The sequence below is a fragment of the Siniperca chuatsi genome, linkage group LG4, assembly GCF_020085105.1.
Source record: "Siniperca chuatsi isolate FFG_IHB_CAS linkage group LG4, ASM2008510v1, whole genome shotgun sequence".
Taxonomy (NCBI): domain Eukaryota; kingdom Metazoa; phylum Chordata; class Actinopteri; order Centrarchiformes; family Sinipercidae; genus Siniperca; species Siniperca chuatsi.
In genome coordinates, this window is record NC_058045.1 from 7,761,139 (window position 1) to 7,788,645 (window position 27,507).

Here is a 27,507-nt window from a genome sequence, read left to right on the forward strand (position 1 = left end):
CACACACACACACACACACACACACACTTGTCAGATGCTATGGGTCTCCAGGAGTCTGGACAGACTTCATTATCAAACACAGACTCCTATTCAACTGAAGAGCTCATTTGAATTGTTATTTTAGGAGCCTGCTATCTTTCCTAGCATCAGTTTCTAATGAGACATAAATTATTTATTGAGGTTTTAGGTATAATTTTAGGTGCATGACAATGACTTGTTGACTTGAAACGTTATAATACATGAGAACATAAAACAATGGCAATCGGCCCTATTTGTTAAATTATTTTCTTGTTTAATGTCTTCTGTCAAAATTTCCAGCTGTTTCACAGAATGAAGTTCCCTTTTTTGCAAAATAAATAATTTGTATGCGTTTTTGTTTCACATCTAAATGGTCACATAATAACCTAAAATCCCAGAAGAATTTCATCCTCTGGTGAATTTCACTTTTCTCACAGCTGTGTGTTTGGGCTATATCTGCAGCATGGTTTGTTTGCATGACCAAGAGAGTGTGCAAGTGGGACAGATAACATATTGTTTGCCGGAAGCACCAAAAACACAGTGTAGCAATAACTACCCACAAGCCCTTGAGCCACATAATGAGGCATGGTGGCAGATTAAATTGTCCCTGAGGTAGAAATCTACTTTTTTAATTTTATATGTTAAATAAATAATTATTCTGCTTCACTGAAAGCCCATCTATTTTGCAGAGATGTGGACATAAGAGTCAATCAGTGTATGCTCAGTGTGGTGCCAGCTGTGCTATCACTTAACTGCTGTCAAAAAGAATTATATTCTCTAAAATGGCGGCTGCAACAGAGCAGAGCTATTCAAACAGGAGGGTGATTTTAAATTCAGATGTTTTCACAAGCCATGACAATTATTAATCTGAAACACATTCTGCGATGGTAATGAACAATGACTGAGGTTTTAAAAGTGCATCACTGGGATCATTGTATTTGTCTTTAGTCCAGCAATACTCCACCAAAAATCAGTCATTCAAGGACCAAACACTCACCCCTTGTAGATTCAAAAGGCGTTCTCTCCTTCAACGAAAACAGCAGTTGTGAAAAACCCTTCTTAGAATGTCTCACATTTGAAAAGCTTTAACCAGAAAATGTTTGGCATCTGTATGGCATCTGAGTATCAAAATAGTTGCCAATTAATTTTCTGTCGATCGACTAATCGTTGCAGCTCTTATTTTCGTAGTATCGAAAACGTTGAATACACTGCGGTGCAGGCACTCAAACCAACGCACCCACCTCCTTAAAAGCTCAACAAGGTCATATCTAAGGATTGAGATGGAAGTGTATCTAGCCATAAATTGGTGAAATATGAGGGTCTGAAAAGTACTGACCATATGGCTGGATAGCTGAGAAGTGATTTGAGAAGTCTCTGATACATTTTAATGACATCTTTCAAGGCTGCAGGGGGTGAATGTTTGTTCCTAAAGAGACAGATATTGGGTGGAGTAACAGCAAAATGATGGGCATTAACACTATGGGCTGAATGATAAGCAGTACACAGTAGTAAAAAAAAGGGTTGTGTGTCCCAGCTGGAAAGCCACCTACACTATGTTCTGACCTTTGAGGAGTGTGGGATCGACTCTGCCTCCTCCTATGGCTACGCCTTAATCTTTGTCCAAGTTTGGCAAATAATTCAAAATTTTAAAACCTAAGCAGCATTTTCTCACATATTTTAGTGCTGAGTGACTTTAAACAATGTAGTCTATAATGTATTGGACTAATGTATTTGCAGCATCAAAAACATTCAGCAGAGTCCTAGCTGCATCATGCTGTGTTATTTCTACATACAAGTGGAAATAATGTCAACATGTCCAGGAGGTGACACTCCATACAGGCACACAGACTGTAAAAATCATCTATGGAAGAAAAGAGAATGAATGGGTGAAAAAAAATGAAAGAGAGACCACCAGAAAAAATGACTCCACTCCTCACTGGATCCATCGAAAATTCAACCTGCATGCAGCATCACAACTTGTTCCCAAGCAACGAATCAGCAAGCCTTCCTTTGTCCAATTTACCCCTTGCTGACAGTCTGCCTCCACTTTATTTTTCTCCCAGAGAATTACACACATAGTACAAGTCTTATGCCGATACAACAGTAAACACTGACTGTAGTAAATGACAACCGGCTGTGCATAGTAGAACAGGAAGGTGCTTTGATTGATCAAAACTCTCAATTTATCATTTATGAATAGAGAGCTACATTATTTTTGGAAATGGAGAGAGTGTAATACCTTTCTGTTCAATCTGATATTAGTTCTGCCAACACACTCGAAATTACGACATTTTGGGAAATACGTTTCTTTACTTTCTTACAGGGTGTTTTGCAATATTTCTGGAGTATTTCTTGGTCGAGACTTCCTGGAGTTTCTGCTGGTTGCCTGGCAACCTCAAGGTGACTGCGCCCCACAAAGAAATAGTCTGGCACATAACCCACTGTAAAACCCCAACTTGTTGTTTATCCACTTACATTTTTGTACAGATTAAACAAACGAGATATAAGTTAATTAATGCACTTTAGTAGCTTGTTTTGCTGATTTTTTACCTTTGGACAGAGCCAGGAGAGCTATATCCCCATTTCTAGTCTTTATGCTAAGCGAAGCTAATCAGCTGCTAGCTGTACCTTCATATTTAGCATACATGACATGAAAAGCAGTGTTATCTATCCCCTTATCTAACTCTTGGCAATAAAGCGAACAAGCGAAATTCCCAAAATGTTGAACTGTTCCTTTAAATGTGTCCCCTAATATTTAAGGATAATCTGTGATGATGGATGGGTTGTATAATACAATAATAACACATTAAATAATTAAATGAATGTATACAGAAAAATATAAACATTCGTATATATATATATATATATATATATATATATACATGGGTGTTTGAATGAATCACACTGCCATTTATTATCTTTTTCTGTCTAATCCATTATACCAACATAACCCCACAATGAGGCATGGCAGCTCTAATACAGTTTCTAGCTCTAATGACCAGCCTAGATTCATCTGCGGAGTACAGTGCAATGCCTTGGACTTTAACCATCTCCATTAGGATTAATGTACATCTGCAAGTAGGAGAAATCCAGAAATAGCAACAGTGGAAAGAAACGTGACCTCCAGATAGATTTTTATTAGTCCTGTCCTACTGTGGACCACGAGAAAGGGAGCCGTCTGTCACTGCCTGTCCCTTAACAAATCCTGACAGGCAGGAACTATTGTAGTTTTACCACCTTAGGGGCTTTAGTGGGCAGAGGATGGGCATTGTAGTTCAGTAAATGAGTAGAACAGAGTAAAAAAGCTTGAATACTGCGTTTAAATTAAGGAGGCGGTGAATATTTAACTGAAGTAATTATCTCTCTTATTTTTTATAATAGCAGTTCATTTGTTAAATCTGCTTAGAGGGTTGTATTTTATGTGAAAAGGTATTCCATGTGATCTGGCAGTCCACTAGAAGGCTGTTTTAGAGTTACACAATGTCCAATGTCCTATTCTTTAGCATTATCTAGCATTAGGAGCTAAATAAACCGTAGAGTCAAAACAACTCTTGTGCAAGAATTGCTTCGACAGAATAATGCAATAAGGAACCACAAGTCACTGGCCTTTCTCTGCTCAAACCAACACGTCCTCAAACCTCATACAGAACAGGTCGATTGCCAGTGACTCCCAAAACGACATATATGCCTGGTCCCCAAAACAGCGTCAGGCGTGACGTTAAACACGTGGTTAACGTTGTGAAACAGTCACAGCTTGGTTAGGTTTAGGCAACAAAACTACTTGGTTAAGTTTAGGAAAAGATCATGGTTTTGGTTAAAATAAGTATGTTACGTCACGTACTTTTGGTTTCACATGCCCCGGTCTCCTGGGTGAAAGTCCTGTGTTTGTTTGACCCATCCATCCCGCCCCAACTGCCTCCAAACGCCGACTGCTCTAGTCATAATTACAACGGCCACTAGAGGATGTCACCTAACAATAAACGTAAATATGGGTCGTAATATGCTGCTTGCACAGATGTGGCGTAGTCTTGACTGCAGTATGAATCGCAGCCTGCACTCACTCCAGTTTGAAGACTATAAATCAAATAGAAACAAGTCTTATTTTTCACATTTCAGGTATTTACTTGTATGGTCTAGGCCTGAGTGAGCAGCTAGGATTCCGATGAATTCCTCAAGGGTACTTTGACAGAACACATACAGTTGATGTTCATAAAAACACTTGTCAACCCTGTGACCTTTCTGGTTATTAAACATTCCCTGCAATGTCCCGGTCAGCCTTGAGCTTGACACCTTTTCACCACGGATATAACATTTTTTATTTATTATTTAATAGATTGCAGTTCCATTATGTCCCACACAAGACAATTTTGGACACACATGAATGGAGTTTTTTTTTTAAGTGCATGAATGTAGTGTTGAAACTCTAAACTGCATTACCATTAGACTCTCACATCAAATGCAGTAAGTGGAGTCTCTTGGCTAAATATAGTTTTTTATGGCATTGAAACAAATAACCATGATTATTTGATATTATAATCAGTCTTACCTCCATAAAAGTCAGGCACCTCCCCATGCATTGATGCATCTGTAACAATTAACAAAAGAAATAATGTCAACATATTGAACTGTGATGCTGCAAATATATGACTGCTGATGTTCATATTTCAGCTTCCTGTTCCTAAACTGCAGGTGATATTTCTCTCACTTCTCACAGGATACAACAAGAAAAATGGATCAAAACAAATCATGTATCATCATAAAAGTTTCTTCAGAAAGGTGCAGGTCTTTGATAGAATCCCTTTTTGCTGCTGAGAATGTGATGAATGGCTGGAAACCCCGCTTTGGACTAAAAGACTACCTTTGGCTGAAGGCGGTCTCTGTGGAATCCAGCGCATCCTGTCCTTTGTGGTTGGCCTTGAGTGAATGTAGGTTTAATTATTGTGATGCTGTATTCAAATGGTAACCCATGTACATTTACAGAAGGGACATAAGAAACATACCAACCTGATGATTAAACAATAATCCTGACTGTTAAATTGTTTTATCCTTAGAATTCCATAGAAAACACACACACGCATGCACACTCAGACATTTTAGTTGTAGGATAGTGTGTGCTGTCATGGCATTAATGTCACATTAACTGTCAAACTTTATTCTTGTTGGGGCTATACAAAAATGTCAAGCCAATGTTCTGTACCCGCAATAATGACCTGAGTCTGTTGGTTGGCTGCTGTCTGTTTAGATAGAGCAGCCATACAGTTCAACCCTGTGTGGATGAACTCTTTATACTGAGTATATGTGTGCGGTGTTTTTGAACGTTTATCTGCCCATTTCTTTTCTGTAGATGTATGTGAGCGCATTTTCAACAGGATATTCTAAGCTTTAGCTGTTGTGCTGCCAAAGCCTTTGGTGAACTCAGCTATAATAATACAAGTACCTTACCATGTAGGGAAAAAAAGAGAAAAAGATCTCTCAGTCTGTTTGAGAAAGATGTGGTGTGAAGTTGGGAGAATTCCCAATCCCAGCTCCCCCCCTTTTTTGGGTTCATGTGAAATCAAATGTGAAACAAGTGAGAATAGCCTAAGGTATTGGAACACAGAGGAGGTTGAATCTTTTTTAGACAGGTCATTTTCAGGCTTGCTGTTCTCTGACCACTTTGCTTTGTTTCCCACACAGCTGATTGCACAGCAGTATCACAAAAAAAGGAAGGAAAACCTGCAAACTCTAGGCCCTCCAAGGCACACAATTGCCTAGCCTTGCCTATCAGATATACTTAAGCGTTGTAGCTTTTTCTACAATTTGTGCTTTTTTTTTTTTTTTTTACAGTTGGCCTCATCACATCATAATGAGACACACTGCGCTGTCAGTTTGTTAGTGCCAAATGAACCTTCGACAGCTGGATTTTTGGATGGACATATGAGTAAAAAAAGAGTCAAGCTAAATGAGCAAAGTGCTTTTGATTTCTTAGTGCTAACGAGTTGAAATTGAAAAGAAAATTACCAGAGAGCAAACTGCTACTACTGCTGAACTAATTACAGCAGTTTATGTGTCACTGATGCCAAATACGACAAAATGTTGTGATTTACATGTTATTTCAAGTGTAGCTCTAAGCTGAGAAATTTTATGACTCATGGGGTCATACACACATTCAATAGCTATATATAAAGTAGCATTATATATAACACATTAAAAAGGCTGAGTGTAAAGTATGATTAGTAGAGATGTGATGCTTTAATCCAGCAACAGTGACACAGTATCTCAACATATCTTCTAACACATTCTGTCAATTAACTCAGCCTTTCAGCTGAATATGCTACTGACCTGCATGGGAGAGTGAGAGGACCAAGAGATGGAGGAGCAGGGTGAGGTGTAGCATGATGTTAAAGTGAGGACCACCTGGTGGGGTTACAGCTAGAAGCTCAGCTGATGGAACATTAGCGGGATTGCCTGGTTTTCCTTAAAGTGATAAAAGAAAATAGAAAGAGAGAGAGATTGTCAAAACATAGAAAATTCTTTACAGAAGAAAACCATCTGTTAGCAGGTACTGTGAATTTACAGATATATGATAAAACGTCCACGGCTCTTCAGGTTAGAGTATTCACCACAATATCGCAAAATATAGACCGGCTGTGCAAAAAGAGGCTCTCCACCTGGTGAACAATTAACTGTGCGGTCTGTTTTGGCCCAAACTTCAGTTTCAGTCACAATAGAAAAGAGCATACTAATGCTAAATGAAAAGCAGGATTTGCTTGTTGGACATCCTGCCATGTATTGCATCTTTTCTTACAACATAAAACCAAAGTAAAAGGTTAGGAATGAATAAGCCTGAAATACATTCCTCTTTGCAAATCCATAGACCAGTGGTTATACAGTGTGGGTGTAGGGAGGCAACTAAGAATTATTCAGGAGTGATTAATCTGTTAATTATTTTTTCTATTAATTGATTATTGTCTAGTCTATAAAATGTCCAAAGAATAATAATAAAAAACATCCACTGAAAGTTTCCAGACCTCAAGGGAACGTCTTTAAACTTCTGTTTTTTCTGACCAACAGTACAAAGATACAAATTCTCTCTAAGAAATACTCCATTTGAAAATGCAAATCAGCAAATGTTTGGCATTCATGTTTTATAAATGCCTTAAACAATGAACTGATTATCAGAAATGTTGCTGATTAATTTTTTTGTTCATCGCCTAATCAATGAATCCAATCATCTCAGCACTATGTGTATGATACTGTCCAGGAGTTACAGGAGACATGTGCCTCATACGGCAGCCTTCCTGTGTATGTAATGTAGAAACTATTAGAATCAACCTGTGTCATAAAATATGACAAGCTTCACCAGCCAATCCCTGCCTCCATGTGGCCCACAAGCAGACAGTGTCGCAGCATCTTCACCGTGTCTCTGCTTCCTGTCAGCCTCCGAAGCACACGCTCCTTAATAGGTTGACGCCTGATGATTGACATTTGGACAGTTTCCAGAAGAAACCCTGAGCACTGGTTTAGCAGAGCAGGCATCTCGCTGCTCACTCACTGCCCCCAAGACATAACACCACACCAGCAGGAACCCCCAGCGCAGCACCAGCTCTCAGCCTCACGCCCAGTAACACAATATGAAAAGCAACAGCTGTCTGAGTGAGGAGTGCTGACAGAGGAAGAATCATAATGTCTCCATAATGGTTAAGAATATTTGATTTGAAATTGTACTCCTTAATGAATTGTCTTCATATTCTTCATAAATTAATACTCTAAATTACATCAGGCTGAAAATGTTTTATGTGTTTATAATAATCAGTTTTATTACAGATAGCACAGGTCCCCCATTACAGAGGCAAAGATGCACAGACTGAAGATAACTGTTATTGAGAGGCGAAGTCCCTCCCCTTCTGTGTCCCCTGTGGGACCTTATTTCGGAAAAAATTTATATAGTAGTCAACGGCAAGAGACAAATAATTATTGATACGGTTTGAATTGTGCCGTTTGTCAATTTGTGGTCTACTGGAAGGGGAGGGACTTCGCCTCTCTATACCATTTCAGCTTATATACTGTAACAAAGAAGTATGTGACAATGTTGCCCAAAATTTATAAGAGAAAAAAAATCTAAAACATTTTTTTAACTTGCAGTAAATCAGGGTGAACACTAATGTGGCATTTTCAAGATGCTGAATGTACTTGTTTTCCAATGGACATTTATCGAACAAACCAAAATTATAAATTCAACTGACTTAACCCAATTAAACATGTAATTAATCATCATGGTCATAGAAAGAACCTTAAGTAAAATTAGACTGGAAAACTTATGTGTCAGCTTGCAGGTGATAGGACAAAGTGTGTAAATTCTTAGCATCATTATCAAGTCTTTTGACAGTTTAAGAGCTGAAGGAGAAATAATGTAGAAAAAAACCCTCTCTCATTTGCACCATGATTTTTGTCAATTCTACCTTGAATGGCTGTTCAGTGCTTGACGACCTGCACTCTCACTCTCTTTCAGCGAACACTGTCAAAACTCACAACCAAATATAACACCTTCATATAATCATTTACTGGTATCACAGTGCTGAGCATCAGTTCAATACTAGCAGACATTTCCATTCATTCCCAGGTCGTGCTGGACTGGTATGTGTTGATTAGAGTGTAATTGAACATGAGGCAGACACTATTGATTCTTTGTGCACAGCCTGAGGTGTCAGCTGGCGGAGACTCTGAGGTGTGACAGCAGGATTGAGATCTCAGCGCTCATCAGATAAATGGAGTCTTATTACAGAAAATGGATTTTGATAGAAGAGACTAATATGGCAGCTTTGCATGACACAAACAAAACTGCATTTACTGTACGTCTAAACATTCAAACACACACATAGTGACACATAGATACAAACAAAAATGAATTAAGACAAACAGGCAGATGTGTACAACTGTACCACATGCACAATAAGTTGGACATAATGTCCGAGCTGTACAGCTGCAGGAAAGCAATACAGAGGGATTTCATCTTCACGCTGGCCTGTATCCTAGCAACACCTTTCAAAAAGGAGCAGTTTGCGTGCTGCGGGGGGCATTTTGTGTCCGGCAATGAAACTATGCAAACACTCATTTTAATCTGGAACAATACTCCTGTTGTGGAACGAAGACCTGGGGTGCTCTGCTCATCTATTAAAGACATTCATCTCTTAATGTCAGACAAAGCACTGAAAAATTAAGTTTATTAAAACTGACCCAGTCTTTCCCTCTCTCCACAGCCATATTACTACAGTAAGTATCATTTCTGTAACTCATAAATTATAAATGATCTTAATAGATGCACTTAGGAGATTAGGGGAGACGACAAGGAGCCTCGTTATAGCGTCACAGTGCACAGTGAAAGAACCAATCCCATCTATCCCATTAAGAACTGTCTCTGAATTGATATACTGTAAAAAACCATCAGACCAGCAACACACAGAAAGGCAGCATGCTCTTATAATCAGTATTAATGGGGCCTCCTACCTTTCCTGTCCTATCTTAGCAGCCTGAATGCACGTGATGAGAGCGCTCCAGTCATCACAGTAAATCACAAGGCCCAGACGTGACAGCCCTCAAACAAGGCCATTTCTTCTCCCCCATTAATCACACCCTGGACGTTGCCAGAGCTATTACTGCTTGTGGTTTGATTTTGGTGTTTTTTCTTGTCAAGGTTTTTTCCCCCCATTCCTAGCTTTGCTTGCTAAATTTTTAATCTATTTTTCTCTGCTTTTACTCCCCTTAGAATTTCCTTATTGCTCTGAAATCAGAAATCATATTGCATCGAGTAGAGGCTGCTGGGGGCAGATTCTGGGATTTTACCGCTGTACTCCAATGACCAATACTGTCATTTGTGCTTTTTATCATGACCCCATAACCCCCTTAGGGCGTTTTAGGCTAAGTGAAAGTGAGTGAAACCCCTCCTTTTCTGTGCTCGGCCTGATGTGTGTGTGATGTGTGCATAATCAAGTGGGTAACTTTATAGAAACGTCTTCCCTTATCGGCTGGGGCAGAGGGGCGGTGATGTGGGGGAGGAGAAACTGAGAGAAAAAGAGGATAGGGTGGAGGAGAGGATGATGGCGCGGTCAGAGTGGTAGACTTTAAAAACAAGATGTTGTTCCAACAACCCCAACCCCCTACCAACTTCACCATCCCTCCTTCCACACACAATCAACCCCACCACCACAATCAGTCATTAACAACAGATTTGCAGTAATCCTGCAAGGGGAAGCCAAGATGGGGTTAACGCTGGATTGGTCTTAATCAGATGGAGAAGGGAAAATGAGCGCTGCTTAGAAACAGTGTCAGCTCCTGTAGCATCCGAGTCTATGTCAGAATTCCACAAGGATGCAAACATTTTTAGCAGTAGCACATAGTGCTGTTTTGCTGCTCTTTTCTGTTTGAGTTCATTGTAAACTGAACATCTTTGCGGTTTGGACTGTTGTTCGGCTAAAACAAGTTGTTTGAATACGTCAGCTTGGGCTCTGGGATTTTTTTTTTATTACTATTTTCTGACATTTTATAAACAAAACGATCAATCAAGAAAATAACGGGCAGATTAATCAATAATGAAAATAAATGTTAGTAGCAGCCCTAGCGTTGTTAATGCTTTTATGTGAATTATATTTTAGCACATGGAGTTAGCAGTGGAGCTGGGCAACATATTGATGTTTATCATTGCTGTCCATTATTATCGATTTGTGGGATTTTCTATGTAATATTATGAATTATGATTAATTGCTTTGCTGTCTGAAATGAACAGGAAAAAGTAATTAGTATGTTTAATTTCTCCCACAATGATTGCTGTAGTATTAAAATGTCACCTCAAAAATAAATTAATAAATAATAATAATATATAAATACATAAATTGTGCCAGTTTCATTTTCATTACTTAAACATCATATTGTGATATGCTGTATATTAAAGGAATAGTTTAACATTTTAATAAATACTCTTATTCGCTTTCTTGACAAGAGTTAGATGAAAAGATTGATACCACTGTTTTGTCTGTACGGTAAATATAAAGCTGGAGCCAGCAGCCGGTTAGCCTAGCTTAGCATAAAGACTGGAAACAAAAGATAAACAGCTAGCCTGGCTCTGTCCAAATAACAAAATCTGCCTACCAGCACCTCTAAAGCTCACTAATTAACATTTTGTATCTTATTTGTTTAAAATATATGACACCCCCCCCCCCCCCACTGGGTAGTGTATTACCACTAATATTGAGGCATGAAATGTGGAATCCAATATTAATATGGTATCTGATGACCACTCAATCTAAAATCACACATTTTGTGATATAGCAGGTACAATTTAGTGTCATCACCAAATGCTACGGGGAAAAAAACAGGCTGCCAGTCTCTCTATTTTTAGAGGCAAATATCTATCTAATATCTATCTGTCACCAACTATACTTTATCTAGTTTTATAACATATTTCTTTATAACATTCTGCTTGGTGGAAAAAAACAAAGTGTATGAGGTTTGCTATCAAAATGCTAAATTTAGAAATGCAGATTGAGATGATTTTCCCTTAAAAGGAAAGCAAGAAATAGAAACCGGCACAGATCTTTTCACAACTGACGAGATCAGACACCTGATATGACTACATACTGTGTTTAAACATAAATCCCAGAATGAAACACAAGCTGTGATAACTTAGATTTTTATGCTGAATCAGTGTTATTTTACCACCAAGCAGCGGTGATACATTTAGTCTAACTTGTGAATTATTTATGACAAAATCATTGATTTTGATTCCAAAATGAGCCATAGACAGTCTGTGTGTCTCTTCAACATCAGCTCTGAAAGATGCACTCCTTCTATACTGTATCTGGGTGGAAAATAAGAGTGGACTTGGCTACAGACAAACAGGTTTATATCTCCCAGAAGACCAACAGAATGATTCAATTAAATAAAGGATACAGACACAGGCTTTCGGAGCCTATTACACAGCAGATAAAGCAGTAACCCCAAGACACACACAACAACACCTGCAGAAAAATATGCTCTCTACACGCTTTGTGCTGCACAGGCCCCCTGTTGCTAAGCAGGAACTGGTTCAGCACTTGATAGAAAAATAACTTTATTTTTCAGAATGTAACAGCTTGATATCTTCTGCAGTCAGAATTCACTTTTCAGCAGCCATCTGAAATGTTTTCTTTTCAGCAGGACTAGCTGAAATCATGTTCATCTTCTTTTAAATGAGAAACTAATAATAATTAGGCTAATCACTGTTCATCGATAAATAAAATGGTACAGTCAGATTTAGCATGAACTAATTATGAATAACAGGAACACCTATAAAATACGCCATTTAATGCAAGCATCTGCATTTATTTTTCAGGCTGTTACTTGTGTTGTGTGCAATCTAATGCAAAGATTGATTTAAACTCTAGTTATTTTTTGTCCTCAGTATGAAGTACAGTATTATTCATGATGTAATCCAGCTGCAGATGATCCAGTCATGGCTCATTCACTATGTCACTCTGTCTCTCTCCCCCCTCCTCCCTCTCTCTCACCCAACAGAAGCAGTCATTCTAATGTAAGCTATTTATCCCAACTCCTGCAGTCAACACAATGCCCCCCAGGGCCACACAGGCTCAGCAACCTCAGCTGACCTGAATATCAATGACAATCCAATTCAATTCATGAAACCTGGAGCTGGACGGCTGTATGAATTACATTACCCTCAAATCAGGAAGTGTCTGTAAATGAATGCAGAAGCGCAATAGCAAACACGTGACTTGAATCATAAAAAATGACTACACCTTTTGCTTTTGATGTCACAGAGTGACTTTGTTCACTGTCAGGCAACAAGGAAGCCAACATTTGATACTGTTCCTGAACTATTAGTGATAAACCAAGAGCATGGAATAACAGCTTATAATTTTGCTATCATGAGAGTATAGCGCTTCCGAAGTGAAGCTTAGCACCTGTGCTTTGTCCATTTCTGTGACGGCTTATTAGCTGAAACCACACTAGAGATACTGATTCATCTGACCCTCCATTTCACCTATTGGATGTTGCCGTTGTTAAGTGTTCACATGGTAAACTAGAATGGTACACTTGTTTGAGGACATAGACAAAGAGAAGTCATAGCAAAAAGTATTATAAACAAAATGTAAAAAAGGTAAAACAAAAAACATGATTTGCTATATTCATGTACAGATGTACAAATGTAGATATGGTTAGGATTAAAACATGATTAAATAAGTAAATTGGATTAAATTAATAGGAAGAAACCCCAAAAAACAAACAAACAGAGAACATCCAACTCTAAAGATCCAAGCCTGTCATGAAAAAACAAAAATAATCTCTGAAGGTAGCAGATCATATTCATAAGTTTTGTTTAAATATTCAATCAATGGTTGCCATATACGTTAAAACATTTCAATCTGATCATTCTTAGTCTCTGTGCTTCCATTAAACTGAGCAGATCTGCAAGCCACTTAACATTAGGTACTTCCTTACTCTTCCAGAATCGTAGCAAACGTTTCTTGGTAAAAGACAGTGACATAAGTCTATGGTCTATGTCTGTGGACTGGACGAAGATGATCTTAAATTCGATATATTAAAGATGATTAAAAGAGAGTCTAATTCCAAATTGGCCTTTATAACATTTGAAATGCTAGACACTACTCCAAAAGGAGTGAATCTTAGAGCAGCATAGGTAACTATGAATTAAGAGTGGCCTCTTCTGTCTGCCACTTGGATGTTACCATTGTTTGTATTTACATACAACACTAAAAATCTCTGCCCCAACATAAAATAGGTTTGCAGTTTGTTTTTATGTTTAGGTAATTATTCGTAACACAGAAATGCATTGACCTTTCAGTGCAAGGGCCATGGAAGAGTGTAATACATTCTATGGTAGGATAATACTCAAGAGAAAGCCCCCATATATGAAATACTATATGTGTTTTCAAGTATGGAAAGTATGTCACATCATGTATGATAAATTGTGTCATATAGGCAAAGGTCAGAGGAGATTTGCACTCTATAAAGAAAGAGTGCTCAGCTTAATTACTTCATGCCACATCTGTCCAATAAAGATATTGGCTGAGAGGTTTCGATAGGAGAGCAGTGACATGCTTTCACTGATGGCCGTGCACTCTGCTGTAAATAACTATAATTATTGGGTGACAGAGTGCTGCTTACACTTGATGGCAAAGCTGTACAGATAAGGAAGAAGAGTTCATATATTACAATTAGTGCATCCTGAAGTATACTGAGAAAACAATCAATACCTTCAGATTGCACAAAGAAAGGTCTCAAAGGGAAAGTGTGAATACAGTGCATTTGTTCTGCATTGGGTAGCTACAATAAATGGCAAACAATAGAAAGATGAATCTAAGTCGAGTCCTATTCATCTCCTAATTGGATTAGAGGGCTTGAATCCAACATTAGGCCACAGATTAACTTGACAAACTGAATGTTTAAATGTAATCATAATATAAGCCACAAACATGCTGCTTAATTGCATGGTCAAGAAGAGGAGGAGGTTACCTATGATATCACCACACAAATCTATAAGAGACACACAGTAAAACAATCAGGGCATGAAGTGTGTGTGGTGTGACTCTGCTCAGTGCTTACCTTGCTGTGGAGAGCTATCATGCCAGTGGCTATGTGACAAGATGAGCTACTTAGCAGCCCGTGTCCCCATCCCCTCCAACATGCCTAGCCTGCCAAGTGTCCTAAATACTCCGCTCCATTGTCTGCCTCAGAAACGAGCAATGCTGTTGGATGGAAGCACTCTCTCCAAGGTGCAGAGAGGAGGGAGGGACGATGGGAAAAGAAAAGGCTAATTCCCCGAGCCGAGCAGGACAGGGAGCCATGCAAATGGGACGCCACTGAAGAAGCCTCCCTGCAGTGAGAGCGCTCCACAGAGGGGTCTTCTCTCGTCACTGTGGCCAGGCTGGGGTTTAATCTTTTAAGCCCTCCCACACACACACATGCAGTAACCAGTACAAAAAAATACAACATGAACACCCCCTCTCCCTCAGCACCCCAACTTTAACCTCACTACTGTTGCAGAGAATGCAGTTTTCTCCTGAAAAGATGCCCATTGCTGAGGAAAAAATATGCTTTGCAAAAAACTTGGGCATTTCTGTACGAGACCAACAAAGATACGATAAGACATGAGAGCTCTTTGCTGTGATATGGATTGCTAACTTGAAAGTTGACATAATTCTCCCAGCCCGAAGGACATTCTGAAGTTCATTTTCCTTAGTCTTTTATATAATGCCTTCTCATATTCTCTTTATCTCACTAAAGAAGATCAACAATAATTGAGCTCTTCTTTGATGTTCTTTTATCTCCTCGAATAGAAATAGGAGTCTACTTTTACTTTTACTTTTATTAACGAATGAGCATATTGAATATCTCAATGCTTCCGGTTGTTAAAGGTACAATCCGTCACCCAAAGGTAAACCGAAGTCACCCAAGCTATAAAATGTAAAACAATTTATCATGATCATGCTATCACTCCTGAATTGATCTTTTAATACAGGAACAAACACTCGACAACAACTAATTCTAAGTGAATCGTGTTTTCTAATGTGGTCAAAGTTTTGTTTACATCAGAAATGTTGTAAAGAAGGATGATGCCTAAGTTATGTTAAGTATAAGTACAGGTTATGTATACTATGTTTAGTTTAGAAACACACGAAATGTTTGTTTTTCAATCTATAACTCAATTATATTTGTGAAAATATATAGAATTTAGCTAAAACACATACAGATTGTGACTATATATCAGATTGTATTAACTTATCGCATTATTACATCTGTATCAGTGTATAAATTGGCTGATAAATAACAAGAAATTGTAATACAGAATTGTTTGAGGTAGTTTTGAAACAGCATGTCCATTACACTGTTCTAGAGATCACTGAGTTTATTTTTCAACTATAAAATGTCCCAGTACATATCTTGGTCACAATTCTTTAAAGGGGATCCTTATCAAAAACGTTTGTTTGTTATGTGTTTACTGTGTGAAAAAAGGTTCAATTAGCCGATATGTTGTTATGAGATTTCTTTTTACTATTGATTGAAAATATCGATTTCAGAATCAGCCTCAAACATCTAGTATCGGTTGGGCTATAATAACAAAAAGATTTGCTACTGACACAGTAAGTTTTCAAAAGTTTAGAGAGCTGACTTTCTGACTGGTCATAACAACAACTTTCTGGAGGGGAAAGAAAGGCTAAACTAAGTACTCAAGAGCAATTGAACAAGACACTGAACCCCAAACCTCTCCAGTGGAGGTACTCATGGGCTAACAGCAAAATGATAATATATAATTCATCTGCTCCCAGTTGTTAGTTTTATACACGGCCTGTGTGGTAACACAAGGTTTAAGTGGTGTCTGCTCTATTCTGGGAACAGGAGGCAGCCACCATTATACAAATTCTCACATAGTGCCTTTGGGTTGCATTAACAGAAAATGCTGAGTGTTGCAGGGATTTGACAGAGGGGACAGTAGAGCAGATTTAGATTTGGAGCCTTGTATGGCCCACACAATAAATTCGGCTGCGTTTCAGTAAGCTTTAGGTCTGTATTGCCACATACAGTACGGCAGCATTTTTAGCAAATATTTTGGTATTCCCTGCACCCGCCCAGCCACATCTGACAACATGATAAATTGTGTGATCAGGCTAAAAAGAAACAAAAAAAGCCTTTGTGCTGGGACAACAAAACAGGGCAATTAATTGATTATAATTATTGGATTTCATGGTTTAATCATGCAGGTCCCAAATATTTCCAGATACCCTATTACCATCTATCTTACTGGACAATTTATGTCCAGCTGACGCTCTAAGGGTAGAAAATGCATCTTAATTGATCTTGATTCACTCCTATGGCCTTGAATTATGTCACGGTTTGGAAATGACACAGACAGGACTGAATTAGAATTAAAAAATACAGTAAAAAGAAGATCCTCTAGTATTATCTAAGGCTGTAAGTAACATTAACTTTGTGGGTCATTCAACTTACATAAGTGATTCCAGAAAATAAAAGGGATTATGTAGAGCAGTGTGCTTCAGTGTTGAAAGCATTTGTACTCAAATGTACCAAATCTAGAATCTACAAATGTCTGCACTTGACCTTCAAGTCATTAAAACTAATGGATCAGGTCAAGAGAGCTGCAGATGAGCAGCTTGAGACCAAATCCAATCTAATGGCTTCCATTTAGATCCGCCAGACAAGTCAGGAGAAGTGTGCAAAGAAACAAGTACAATTAGAAGTACAAGAAGTACTATTTATTCCTTTTAGCAAGCATACAGCATGCAGAGCAGGGCACAGAGTGCAGTGGCAGAGCATAAGGCTTGTGTCTGGCTGGCTTCATTGCTCTGGCTTTTTTCTTCCATTGTGATTTACCCAAGACTTCTGAATCAGCACAATCCCACCGCTGACAGGAATAAAAGAGGATCATTTCTTCCCTTCTGTCTATGTTACAGAGCTGCAGTACATTCAGAGTGAGTGAATAGAGTTTGTTTGTTGCAGTGTTTAGTTTTCACTTTTTGTATTTGTATTTTAACTGCAAGTCTACAATTTATTATTATTATCCTATCTTACTTATCTGTATATATTTTAATATCACAATTCTTCTGTTTATGTATGTTTTTATTTTACACATGCTTTGGCAATGTTAACATCTGTTTCCCATGCCAATAAAGCCCAATTGAATTTAATTGAAATTGTGCTGTTTCACAATGCCACAACAGACAAAAGCATTTAGCATTTCTAGGTAATTGTTGGTGTTTGTTTCAGTTAGATATAGTTCTTGGATATATATGATTTGGGGTACCAGACGGACAGGGTTTGCTTTATTATTGGAAAGTCTGCAACTGACAGCTTATTGGATGTCAATTGCATTTTAGATTAGGGAAGGACTGATTAGATTCTCAGACTAATACTAAAGTTAGCATTTTTCTAAGTGGGATGTGCTGCATTTCCTCATATTCTCTTCTGTTTTATGACCAATTTCAGTTGGGACAAAATTGTATTTAATTTTCCCATCTTGTTTGGTGGGGGTACAGGAACATAACACAAAGGAGACTGAATGGACTCATACAAGGATATCTCCGTCTTGACCCATTACAATACAAAATAAAAATAAAAAAAGCCATACTCACTTCCTCACAAACAGTAAAATTCCAATATCGTTCTTGATACACAAGAGAAGTTTTCCATTGCCAACTTGGCTTTCTGCTCATAAAACTGGCTGTAATTTGTGTTCATAAACAGTGAAATTAAAAATCATCATGCAATTCACCAATTATCTATTTAGAGAATCTATCAGCAAATTATGATCAGCAGCTGAGTCATCATGCATCAAATTGTGCAAATTAGTAAACCATTAAATTCTACCCACCTTTTGCTCCAACTGGTTAAAACAAACTTTAAGAATTAACTGCAAATACTGTTTAAACCAGATCTGGTGATAACATAGACTAGATTAAACTATTTAACAGGATGGAAGGCATGTTAGCCTTATTTGTGGTAAGTCTTTTGTCTATAATCTGCTGGGGCCTGGTTTCTGCTCTCTGTGATCACATTTGATGTGGTGTTGCATGTCAGCAGTATAATGAGGAGACTGAATGCATGAAAGGAAGAACAGACATACATATTCAATGACTGTTCATAGCTCTTATGACACATTTCCTGTAGTCAAACAGACTTTCTACAGATATTTGGGGGTCTACAATCTATCTTGTCATGTGCCTTATTTCCCTCATACGGGTTGTTGACCATGTTTAAAACTGGTTGTATTCCCACAAACACCCTCTTGCGTTTCTTTAGCTCCGAGTTGGTGCATGCAGATGTGTAGGCATTTGAGCAAGTAGCGATGTGTGTGTCATCAACTCTGTCCTACTAAATATGTAGTGAACTGTCCTACACTGTTCTTAACCGGTCAGTGAATCAGAATTTATTCATGTGCCACACATAAATAAACTTGTCTTGCATAATGTTGATAGGGCTTTACTGCTGCTGTTTATGGTTGACTGACTAAGACAGACACGACTGAAGTCTCTCAAAGGCTTGAGTTTAAGCCAAAGTAAATTGCCCCTGATTGCCCACATCTGATCCTTCCTCAAAGCCTTTTATTGTTGCTCAATGAGTCAGTCGAAGAGAATAGAAGCAGAAAAGGCTGGACAACCTGTGACTTAGGAGAAGAGCCCAATTGGGCCCAACCTGCCCAAAAGAGCTTTTGTGTGCATGTTAATATGAGTAGTGCTGAGAGGTTTGGGTGAAGGAAGGTACCTTGAAAGGCGTTCAGCTCTCAATGCAAGTTCTTTTTTTTGCATGTCAGCTGGGGAATGAGGTAGGGACTACAGCACAATTGGATTACTTTGATTACTTGATAGGAGAGAGAAAATAAAAACATTGATAATGAATAAACTAATTTTGCCAGCTGCTAAAGCCCCTGAACTTTATTTTTATTTAACATTAAATATTGATGTTGAAGTTTAAAAGTCATTGGTTATGACTTATTAAGAGTTTAACACATCATCAGTTAAAAAATCTGCTAATCAACTTAATCAGGACTGTGTATGTATGTGTGTGTGTTTTGATCAGAAATGACAGTGACATATGCAAACATTCCCAAAACTGTCATCAGATTGTGATTCAAATGTTGCTAAATCCTTACTGGTGCATAGCACTGACTGTATATAAAGATGGAAGACATGACAACTGCCCAAAAGTGAAGCCAAAACATCTCGATCGCGCCCTGGTGGCTGGCTGCAGTATAGGTCATAAACCCTGCCCCCTCCAAGTTAGCGGAAGGGACATGGTCAAAACTAAAATCTCAACGTATACGTCAAAAAAAAAATTCCCAAAAATGGTTTCTGACATTTTAGGTAGTTCTCATCACGCTGATGTATGTTCAAGTGATATGCTTGGTTTTAATTAGTTATTTGATGCTATAAAAAGGGGGTTTCATGTCATGATTGACAGCTGACGCTGGCTTGCGATTGAGTCAGCCAGGTGTATGGGCGGGACCTCGATACCGCAGCTCCAACCCCAATCAATACTGCGCAGACTCTGGCTCCAAATGATGTCACCAGCACAAGATGGCAACGGCCGTATCCGGATATTTTGGCTTCTTTTTTGTACAGTGGGAGGAAGGCTTTCACAATATTTTCTCAAAGCATACAGAGAGCGAGAGCCTGAATTCTCAGGGTAAGGGGGAACGTGCTGCTGTTAATGGTACAAGCCCAATGACATAAAACCATCCACAGAAAGTCATTACATAAAGGTCATAGAAACTCACATCATATGTTGTTACAGTGAAGCAGCTTCTGAGCTGGAAAAACACTCACCACAAGCGACATTTCCAACACTACTTAAGGCCTACAAATGCAACATTGATCGATGAACAATGCTCATATAGGGCACAAACTCATCACAGCATACGTGGTGAGCTAGACTACTATTAGCCCTAATAGGCATATAGAACAAATGCCTCAGAGTTGAGGCTTGATATAAAGAATATAATAAGAATAAAAATAAGCAATGAATATTTAATGGCTGCCTTGGTGGCTCAAACGTGCAAGTAATGCCTCAAGTAAGAAAAACATGACAAGACTCAAACACTTGCATGATGCACTTACAGACACACACATACACAGAAGAGGATATAACATGACAACAGAGACAAAGATACTGTGATACCCACCACACCTTTCTATATAACAACCTACAAACTAACAGGCACATGTACAGTAACCACACACAAACACAGACACACACACGTGATGCTTCAATAGGTTCATCCTTTGACTGTGCAGCACTGCAGTGTTGAGGTAGGGTGCTTCATTCTGAGAGGCAGATAATGAGCTATTCCCTCTGCAGAGGACAGAATCACGGAGCCAGCAGAGTTGAGCTGTGCTGGAGAACACACATACAGTATACACACACACACACAGACACACATGTTTTACAATAACCCAAGAGAAACAAGCAAACTTCTTAACTCTTTGCACTGCTCTTGCTCCTCCACACAGCACACACAGAAACCAAACAGTGAGCCCACTCTGCCACCCACCTCCGGTCCCGAGCACACAGCCCTGAGGTGCAGGAAGCAGGCGCACCCCCAACACGCCTGTAGTTACAGTCCTGTTAGCGTTGAGTTGGCAGCAGTGGAGCCAGCTGTATATCTCTCCGCTACAGTATGCCTCAGGATGAACTGCTAGCCTGCTAGTGCTGGTTAGCAACTGCTGTCATGGCATCCTGCCCTCTTCTATCACAGGCACTCAGCGACACAGAAACCCCCTCCATCACACACGCACACACACAAATGCACCCTCACATAAACATTTAGCTGTCAAATCATAGGGCTCCCCAGCTGTGACCTCACATCACAGTGGAGGAGGAGGAAAGAGAGCATGAGAGTGATGGGGGGGTGTGTTGGGGTTGCATATGCCTATTTTACAGAGAGAGGGAGAGTGATAACAGGGTATGGCCAGAAAGCATGGTAGCCACAGTGGGGAGGAAGAAATTACTACAGCAAGGAAGGATTAGTAGGAAGACTATAGTATGTACCATAGGAAGGATGCTGCTGCGAGGAGAAGAAGAAGAAGAAATAATACAAAAAATGTTGCTGAGAAGTTGCAGGGGTGAGAACAAACTGTGGGAGGGAGGTAAAAAGACAATTTAATTTTGATAGCTGTGAGAGCTGCGACCGTTCCCTCAGCTGGAAATAAACATTACAGCCAGACTGAAGGAACAGCAGGAACCAGCCACAGTGAGGCAGCTGAGCTACAACAAAAAAACAAACAGCTGCAAGGCTCACTGCCCTGCTGCAATCTTCACTTTCATCTCCTCTTCCTCCTCCACTCATTCACTCTTCTTGTTGATTAACTCTTCCTCCCATCTTCACTTCCCATTCTTCTCATCCCTCCTTCCTGTATTTCCAGCCTCTTATCCCTGTCGTCTGGCCCTGTCTTCCATTCTTTCTCCTCTTATTTTCCATCCTTACACTCCTCCTCTCATCCATAATGGATAGTTTGGAGATATCTGCTTCCTGTAGTGGGCCCTGTGCCCCTGAAGCCAGATAGGCTGTATTGATTCCTGCACAAGAGGAGTCATCAAGGCAAAGATAATAAGGTTTAGAGTCACACTGATTTTTTTGCATCCTTGCCTCCCCCCTTTGGGAGTCAGTCCATCTTCTCCTGTCCTCTGCTGTCTGTCCTGTCCAACATAACATGTGTACGAATCCAATTAGCAAATGGATTCATCGGTTTAGAATTGAGAATGATCCAATCTGGAAGCGTTTCTGCAAGTATTTATGTGAGAAAAAAAAGGAGAGTAAGGGCAAGATACAAGCAAGAGAGAAGACAGGGAGGGATGGGGAGTCTCTAGCAAATGTGTGCGTGCATGTGTGAAGGTTTTCATGCGTGTCATTTTTATCCAGATGGCAGTGGTCTGCATTACACAACAATAACACACAGCAAAAACACACAATTATTTTAATCTTCAGCTCGAAGATTTGGCCAAAGTACCGCATAAATCCTGTCTCCTCTTGGCTATCTGTGTGTGCCACAGTCTGACGCATGTCCTATCACTGGGTGCTACACAAGACTCATTAGACTAGATATCTGCCCTATGCTGTGGCTAGCATGCCCCTCCTTTGACCCAGGCCTTCATATATAGGTCAACATTGGCATTCAAGTGACTGATATGTGTCACACGCATAATGCTGCTCTTTTTAGGACTGGACAAACAATCACTTATGCCTTGCAGCATTAACATGTAAACATGTCCAGTTCAATAGGGATAAACCAGACATCTGAAGTAAAATCTATTGTTCACTTAAAACAGCCCTTTCTATGGAGTTAGGAGCCTTTTGAGGAAGGGTCAGTGAGCTGTTCTCAGTGCTCCAAGAGGCACTGCATCTTGAGGAACATGGAAGGGCATCATTAAATAGGCCAATTTTCATGCTTGCTGAACAAAACACAATGTAAAGTGAGCGGCTAGATGCAAAGAGACAAGAGGAAACATGTCAAGAAAACAACTTTTCAAGCCGGTATGATAACCTGATAACTAAGCTGATAACCTAGAATGTAAAGAACATAAAGGCAATGGTAGATTGACGTTAATGGAAAGAAATAATAATTTCTTTTTATACTACGTCTCTCTAATAATAGTTAGAACTTATGAGAAGGGGTCAGCTATATAGATGCAATTTTGTACCTCGGTATCTGTATTTTTATATCCCAACAGCGATATATTCAGTGATATAGTACATTTTCTGGAATTCAACTGAGAAACCATATAGATAAAATAACCAGATAGGAATTAGCATGCGTCAGTATTTGAAAACATAAATATTATAATATTTTAAAACAAATACCTCAATATCAGTATGTATAATGATATGGGGGTGACTATTAGTGCTTAAAGAAACTGTGAATAGGGCTGAAACTGACTATTATTAATAATTGATTCCTCAGTTAGTCAATACATTTTTTGGTCCATTAAATGTGTGAATGAATCACAATTCCTATCAGCCCAAGTTGACATATCCAAATGTTTTGTGCTTACAAACAGTCCAAATCACAAAAATATTATCATAGCAGACCAGAAAATATTCACATTTGAATCCTGAAACCAGTACATTTTTGCTTAAAAAAATGACTCAAAATACTTGCAGATTAATCTTCTATCGATCGACTAATCAATTGATTGACTAACTGATTCAGCTTTAAATGTGATTATGATGTGCAAACAAGAAGAATGATTCGTTGTTCATATCTTTGAGTTAGGACACTCCAATAAGATCAGAAAATTATATCATTTAAATGTAACACTGCCTTAAAGACTGGAAAAGTCAACATTTAAGATATAACTCAATATCATAATAACCAAATCTCAGGCCATACTGAATCTTATATCACAATATTGATTTATTCCCCAACTCTACTCATGAGTTGTCTTCCATGTGACAAATTTACTATTTGTGTAGGTATTCAGATTGAACCAAAGTGGGCCTGTGTGAAACAGATCAATATTTGTGACAGTAACAGTGACATTTTTGCAGCATTATACTGTGTTGGTACATCTATGTTAGCAGCTTTATGCAGTATTCATGAGAAAGGGCTACCCATACAGTAGCATCTCTAATGATACTCCTGACTTTTATTCACATACACACACGCCCACACACAAAGACAGAGACCCTAGGAGCCAGCAATCGGTGGCAAAATGAGTGTCCCCATCCCATCGCCTTCTGGCAATCTAAGCCCAAAGATATGAGCTTTTTTTTCTGGAGTGGAAAAATAGGTCTGACACCTAATTAGCAAACAAGGTCACAGCACAGAAGCAAGGACCCATGTTTGTGTCTCCCACTGTCCTGGAGATTTGACACTCTCTCCCTCTCTCTCTCTGTCTGCAAAGCACTCAAATGCAAACATGCTGAAATTCAAACAAACATGATCTCTTTCCCTTAAACAATAGAGTGGGAAACTGAACACTGAATCAGGCTGTCTGTTTTATTATTACTGTACATCGAAGCATTAAGCCTAATCACGGAAAACAGTGTCCATCACCAGCTGACTGCCCACTCTCTCCTTTTCCTCTTCATAAGCAACATCTCACCTCTGGGCTATTCTGTCTTCATTATCCATGTCTGCTCAGAAGACTGTTTGAACAAACTGCAGGTGAAAATATTTCAGCAGAGGAGTCTTGAAGTGGGGACTATTAGCAGAAACAGAGCTATTGTATGTGTGTAACGGCTGTAATCTTTACCTTCCTCCGCACTGGTTTGACACGCAGAGAAACCAAACAATCCTCTCCCCAACATACTGCTTAATTTCTGCGTTTTCCTTCAGCTTTGTCAGAGAAACCCAGCAACTCAAGAGTGAGTGTGTGGGTGGGTGGGTGTGTGTGAATAAGCGGTATGTGTGCACTGCACTGTAAGTACAAGTCAGCTGAAGAGTCCAGTGTTTCCTCGCCTCAACACTTGAGTGGGCCTGTTCTCCACCAGCAATACTAATTGTAAAATGGCAGAAAAAAATGTTCTTCCAAGCACATGAAAATATAATGACCATTGAGACACAATGTAAGTCAGTGATGGTCACAGGCCAAACAAGATGCTTTTCACTGCAAGAGATACAACAACGTCTTTGTTGATCTGGGCATGACACCAGCGAATCACTGACATTTATTAATCAATTCATTAATGCGTTAGAATACAAAGAGAAATGCCTGAGAAATGCAATCCATCAGGAGATAAATCAATGTTTGTCAGTACAGCTCAGGTAAATCTGAGTCAGAGAGGCTTGATCAATCGCACAGTATTGATGTGTTAATACGGTACTGATACCACGGTATCACTGCTGCGATCAATCAACACCATAATTAGGATGATTCCAGAAGAAGGCTTGTGTCAGTGTTCATGTTTCCCACGGTTTCTCACACAGACACATCCCACTTAGAGGGTAAGTCTGTTGTATTTGTGTATTTTTTGTAATTTCTTCCACTAACCTGAACAGGAAAACACCCTGGACATTATTTTACCATTGGCCTTTCACTTACTTCACCATTATAAGAGGATTTCTGTTTGCACAGACCCTTATGTCGTAAAGAAATGCCCTTTCGTGCCATGAGGCAATCTAGCAGAGTTTTTTATTAGTCTTGTTTGTTCACAGTAATTACACTAAGGTCTAAAATTGCTACTTAACAGCAAGTGCCCATATTTTGACTGCTCAAATTATAAACTAGTATAGGCCTATATGCATTCTTAAGTCCTAGGTTTCCTTCCCAGTCAGCAGTGTGTTTGTACAAGAACAAGATGTCTGGATCTGCACAACAGCTAGATCTGTTTCTTTTTTTCTTTTTTTATTTTATTATATCTGTCCCAGTGAGGAAACCTGGCCACTTCTTCACTCACATTCTTACAGTATGTCAAACCTCACAGCTGCATACAGACAGACTGTGGAAGAATGGATGAAAACAGAAGCATGGCAAAGGCAGACAGGTGGAGCAGACTGATGCATGCACTGGACGTGCTGAAGCTTTGGGAATGATAATTTAATTTGGTGAAGCCATTGTGGCTGTTAACTCCCAATGCCACTGTAGCTTTGACGCAATAGCAGCCATATTGCCAAGGGCAGCGTTGCACAATTTGCAGCTTTCAGAACTTGACAGCAAGCTCTGCGGATATTTGTTTATTTCTAATAGTTCCTATTTCCACATTTCTCTCCAAGGCAAATGTGGATAGATGACAGATTATTCCAGGAAATGAGAAGGAGAGAAACAAATCCCCAGCCACTTAGTCTCTGAACAGTGTTGTTGTCTGTCTAGAATACGTCTGAACCACAACAAGAGGTTTGGGAGAACAGAATAAAAGGCCTTTTAAAAGATCTCTGGTGCACCAGACACATGCTGAGTTGTTTACTTTAGTAACTTATCACTTAGCGATTCATTAAACCAACTCAAACTCAATGAATCCCAAATGAAATATCATAATTCCAAGTTGGGTAGGGGTGTAAACACCCTACAAACTTAATAATAAATAATTAAGTAGTGAGTGAGGAAACATAATTAACACAAGATAAGGCTCCTCATATGATATTGCATTTATAAGATTTTAAGATTTTCTTAAGCAAGATTAGAGATTTCTCCTTCTGAGATTTCTGCAGTGGCACTTTAGGGCTGAACAGTTCAAACAAGAGGCTCAGACACCTCCTCCAGAGTTGAAAGTACACGAGACAAAGCCTGCTCTGTGATTCCATTGACTGCCATACTTTATTAGTCTGTGCCAGTGCTTTTAAGCAGCGCCATGCATATTCATGCCTACCCATCAGGAAGTCTTCCTCCACTACTTGTGCCCCTGCAAGCTCCACAGTCCCTCTCTATGGGTGCATTTATGTGTAAAATAATATTCCCCGGTTACTTGGCACTCAAGCATTCCTTCGTTGAAAAGCCGCGTATACTACTTAAAACAGTCTACATGAGATCTTACTCAAATTGCCAGAAACCTGAGTATGACAGCTGGGACAAGATAATATTTACTGATATATTACGGCATGTGAACACATTATCCTATTTACTGTTACTCTGTTGGTTGTTTCCTTTGTATTAATCAAAAGAGTCTGTTCATTTGTGCATGCAGGGATATTATAAACACTTTATACGGACCAGGCCCTCCACCATCATATACATTCATGTCCGGAACACAGTGTCCATGTCAACAGACCCAGTCACCTGTGTTTACTGTTGAGCACATGGCCACAGTTAGACGGCCTGTTGGAAAGCAGTGTGTGTGCCGACTGACAATGAGCACAGCCTGGGCAAAGACCTGAGTCATCTGGTGCCTCTTGGCCAAGTCACACCATGTGATCGTGGAGAACAGGTGCCCACTTAAACAACTGAAATCTTCAAACACAAAACTGGTATATCATGACATTACTTAGCTGTGTCAGCATAAGGAAGTGCAGATGTGTGGGAGCTTTCTGGTATTCAGTTCACAAGATT

The 27,507-nt window shown here is 39.2% G+C and overlaps 1 protein-coding gene across 8 annotated transcripts in view; it reads right to left on the reverse strand.

Annotated features, from left to right (window-relative positions):
- Positions 1-27,507, reverse strand: part of LOC122875008 (contactin-1a-like) — a 69,074-nt gene that overhangs the window by 28,976 nt on the left and 12,591 nt on the right. For 6 of the 8 annotated variants that reach the window (XM_044193679.1, XM_044193678.1, XM_044193677.1 and 3 more), the window contains 2 exons: positions 6,340-6,474; positions 4,565-4,603 (listed from right to left, as the gene is read on the reverse strand). In XM_044193679.1, the coding sequence (XP_044049614.1) occupies positions 4,565-4,603; positions 6,340-6,394 (94 nt within the window). In that variant the 5' untranslated portion in view covers positions 6,395-6,474. Of the gene's footprint in view, positions 1-4,564; positions 4,604-6,339; positions 6,475-14,616; positions 14,781-21,076; positions 21,233-27,507 lie in introns of those variants that run through there. The other 2 variants (XM_044193681.1, XM_044193680.1) reach the window with 2 other exon arrangements.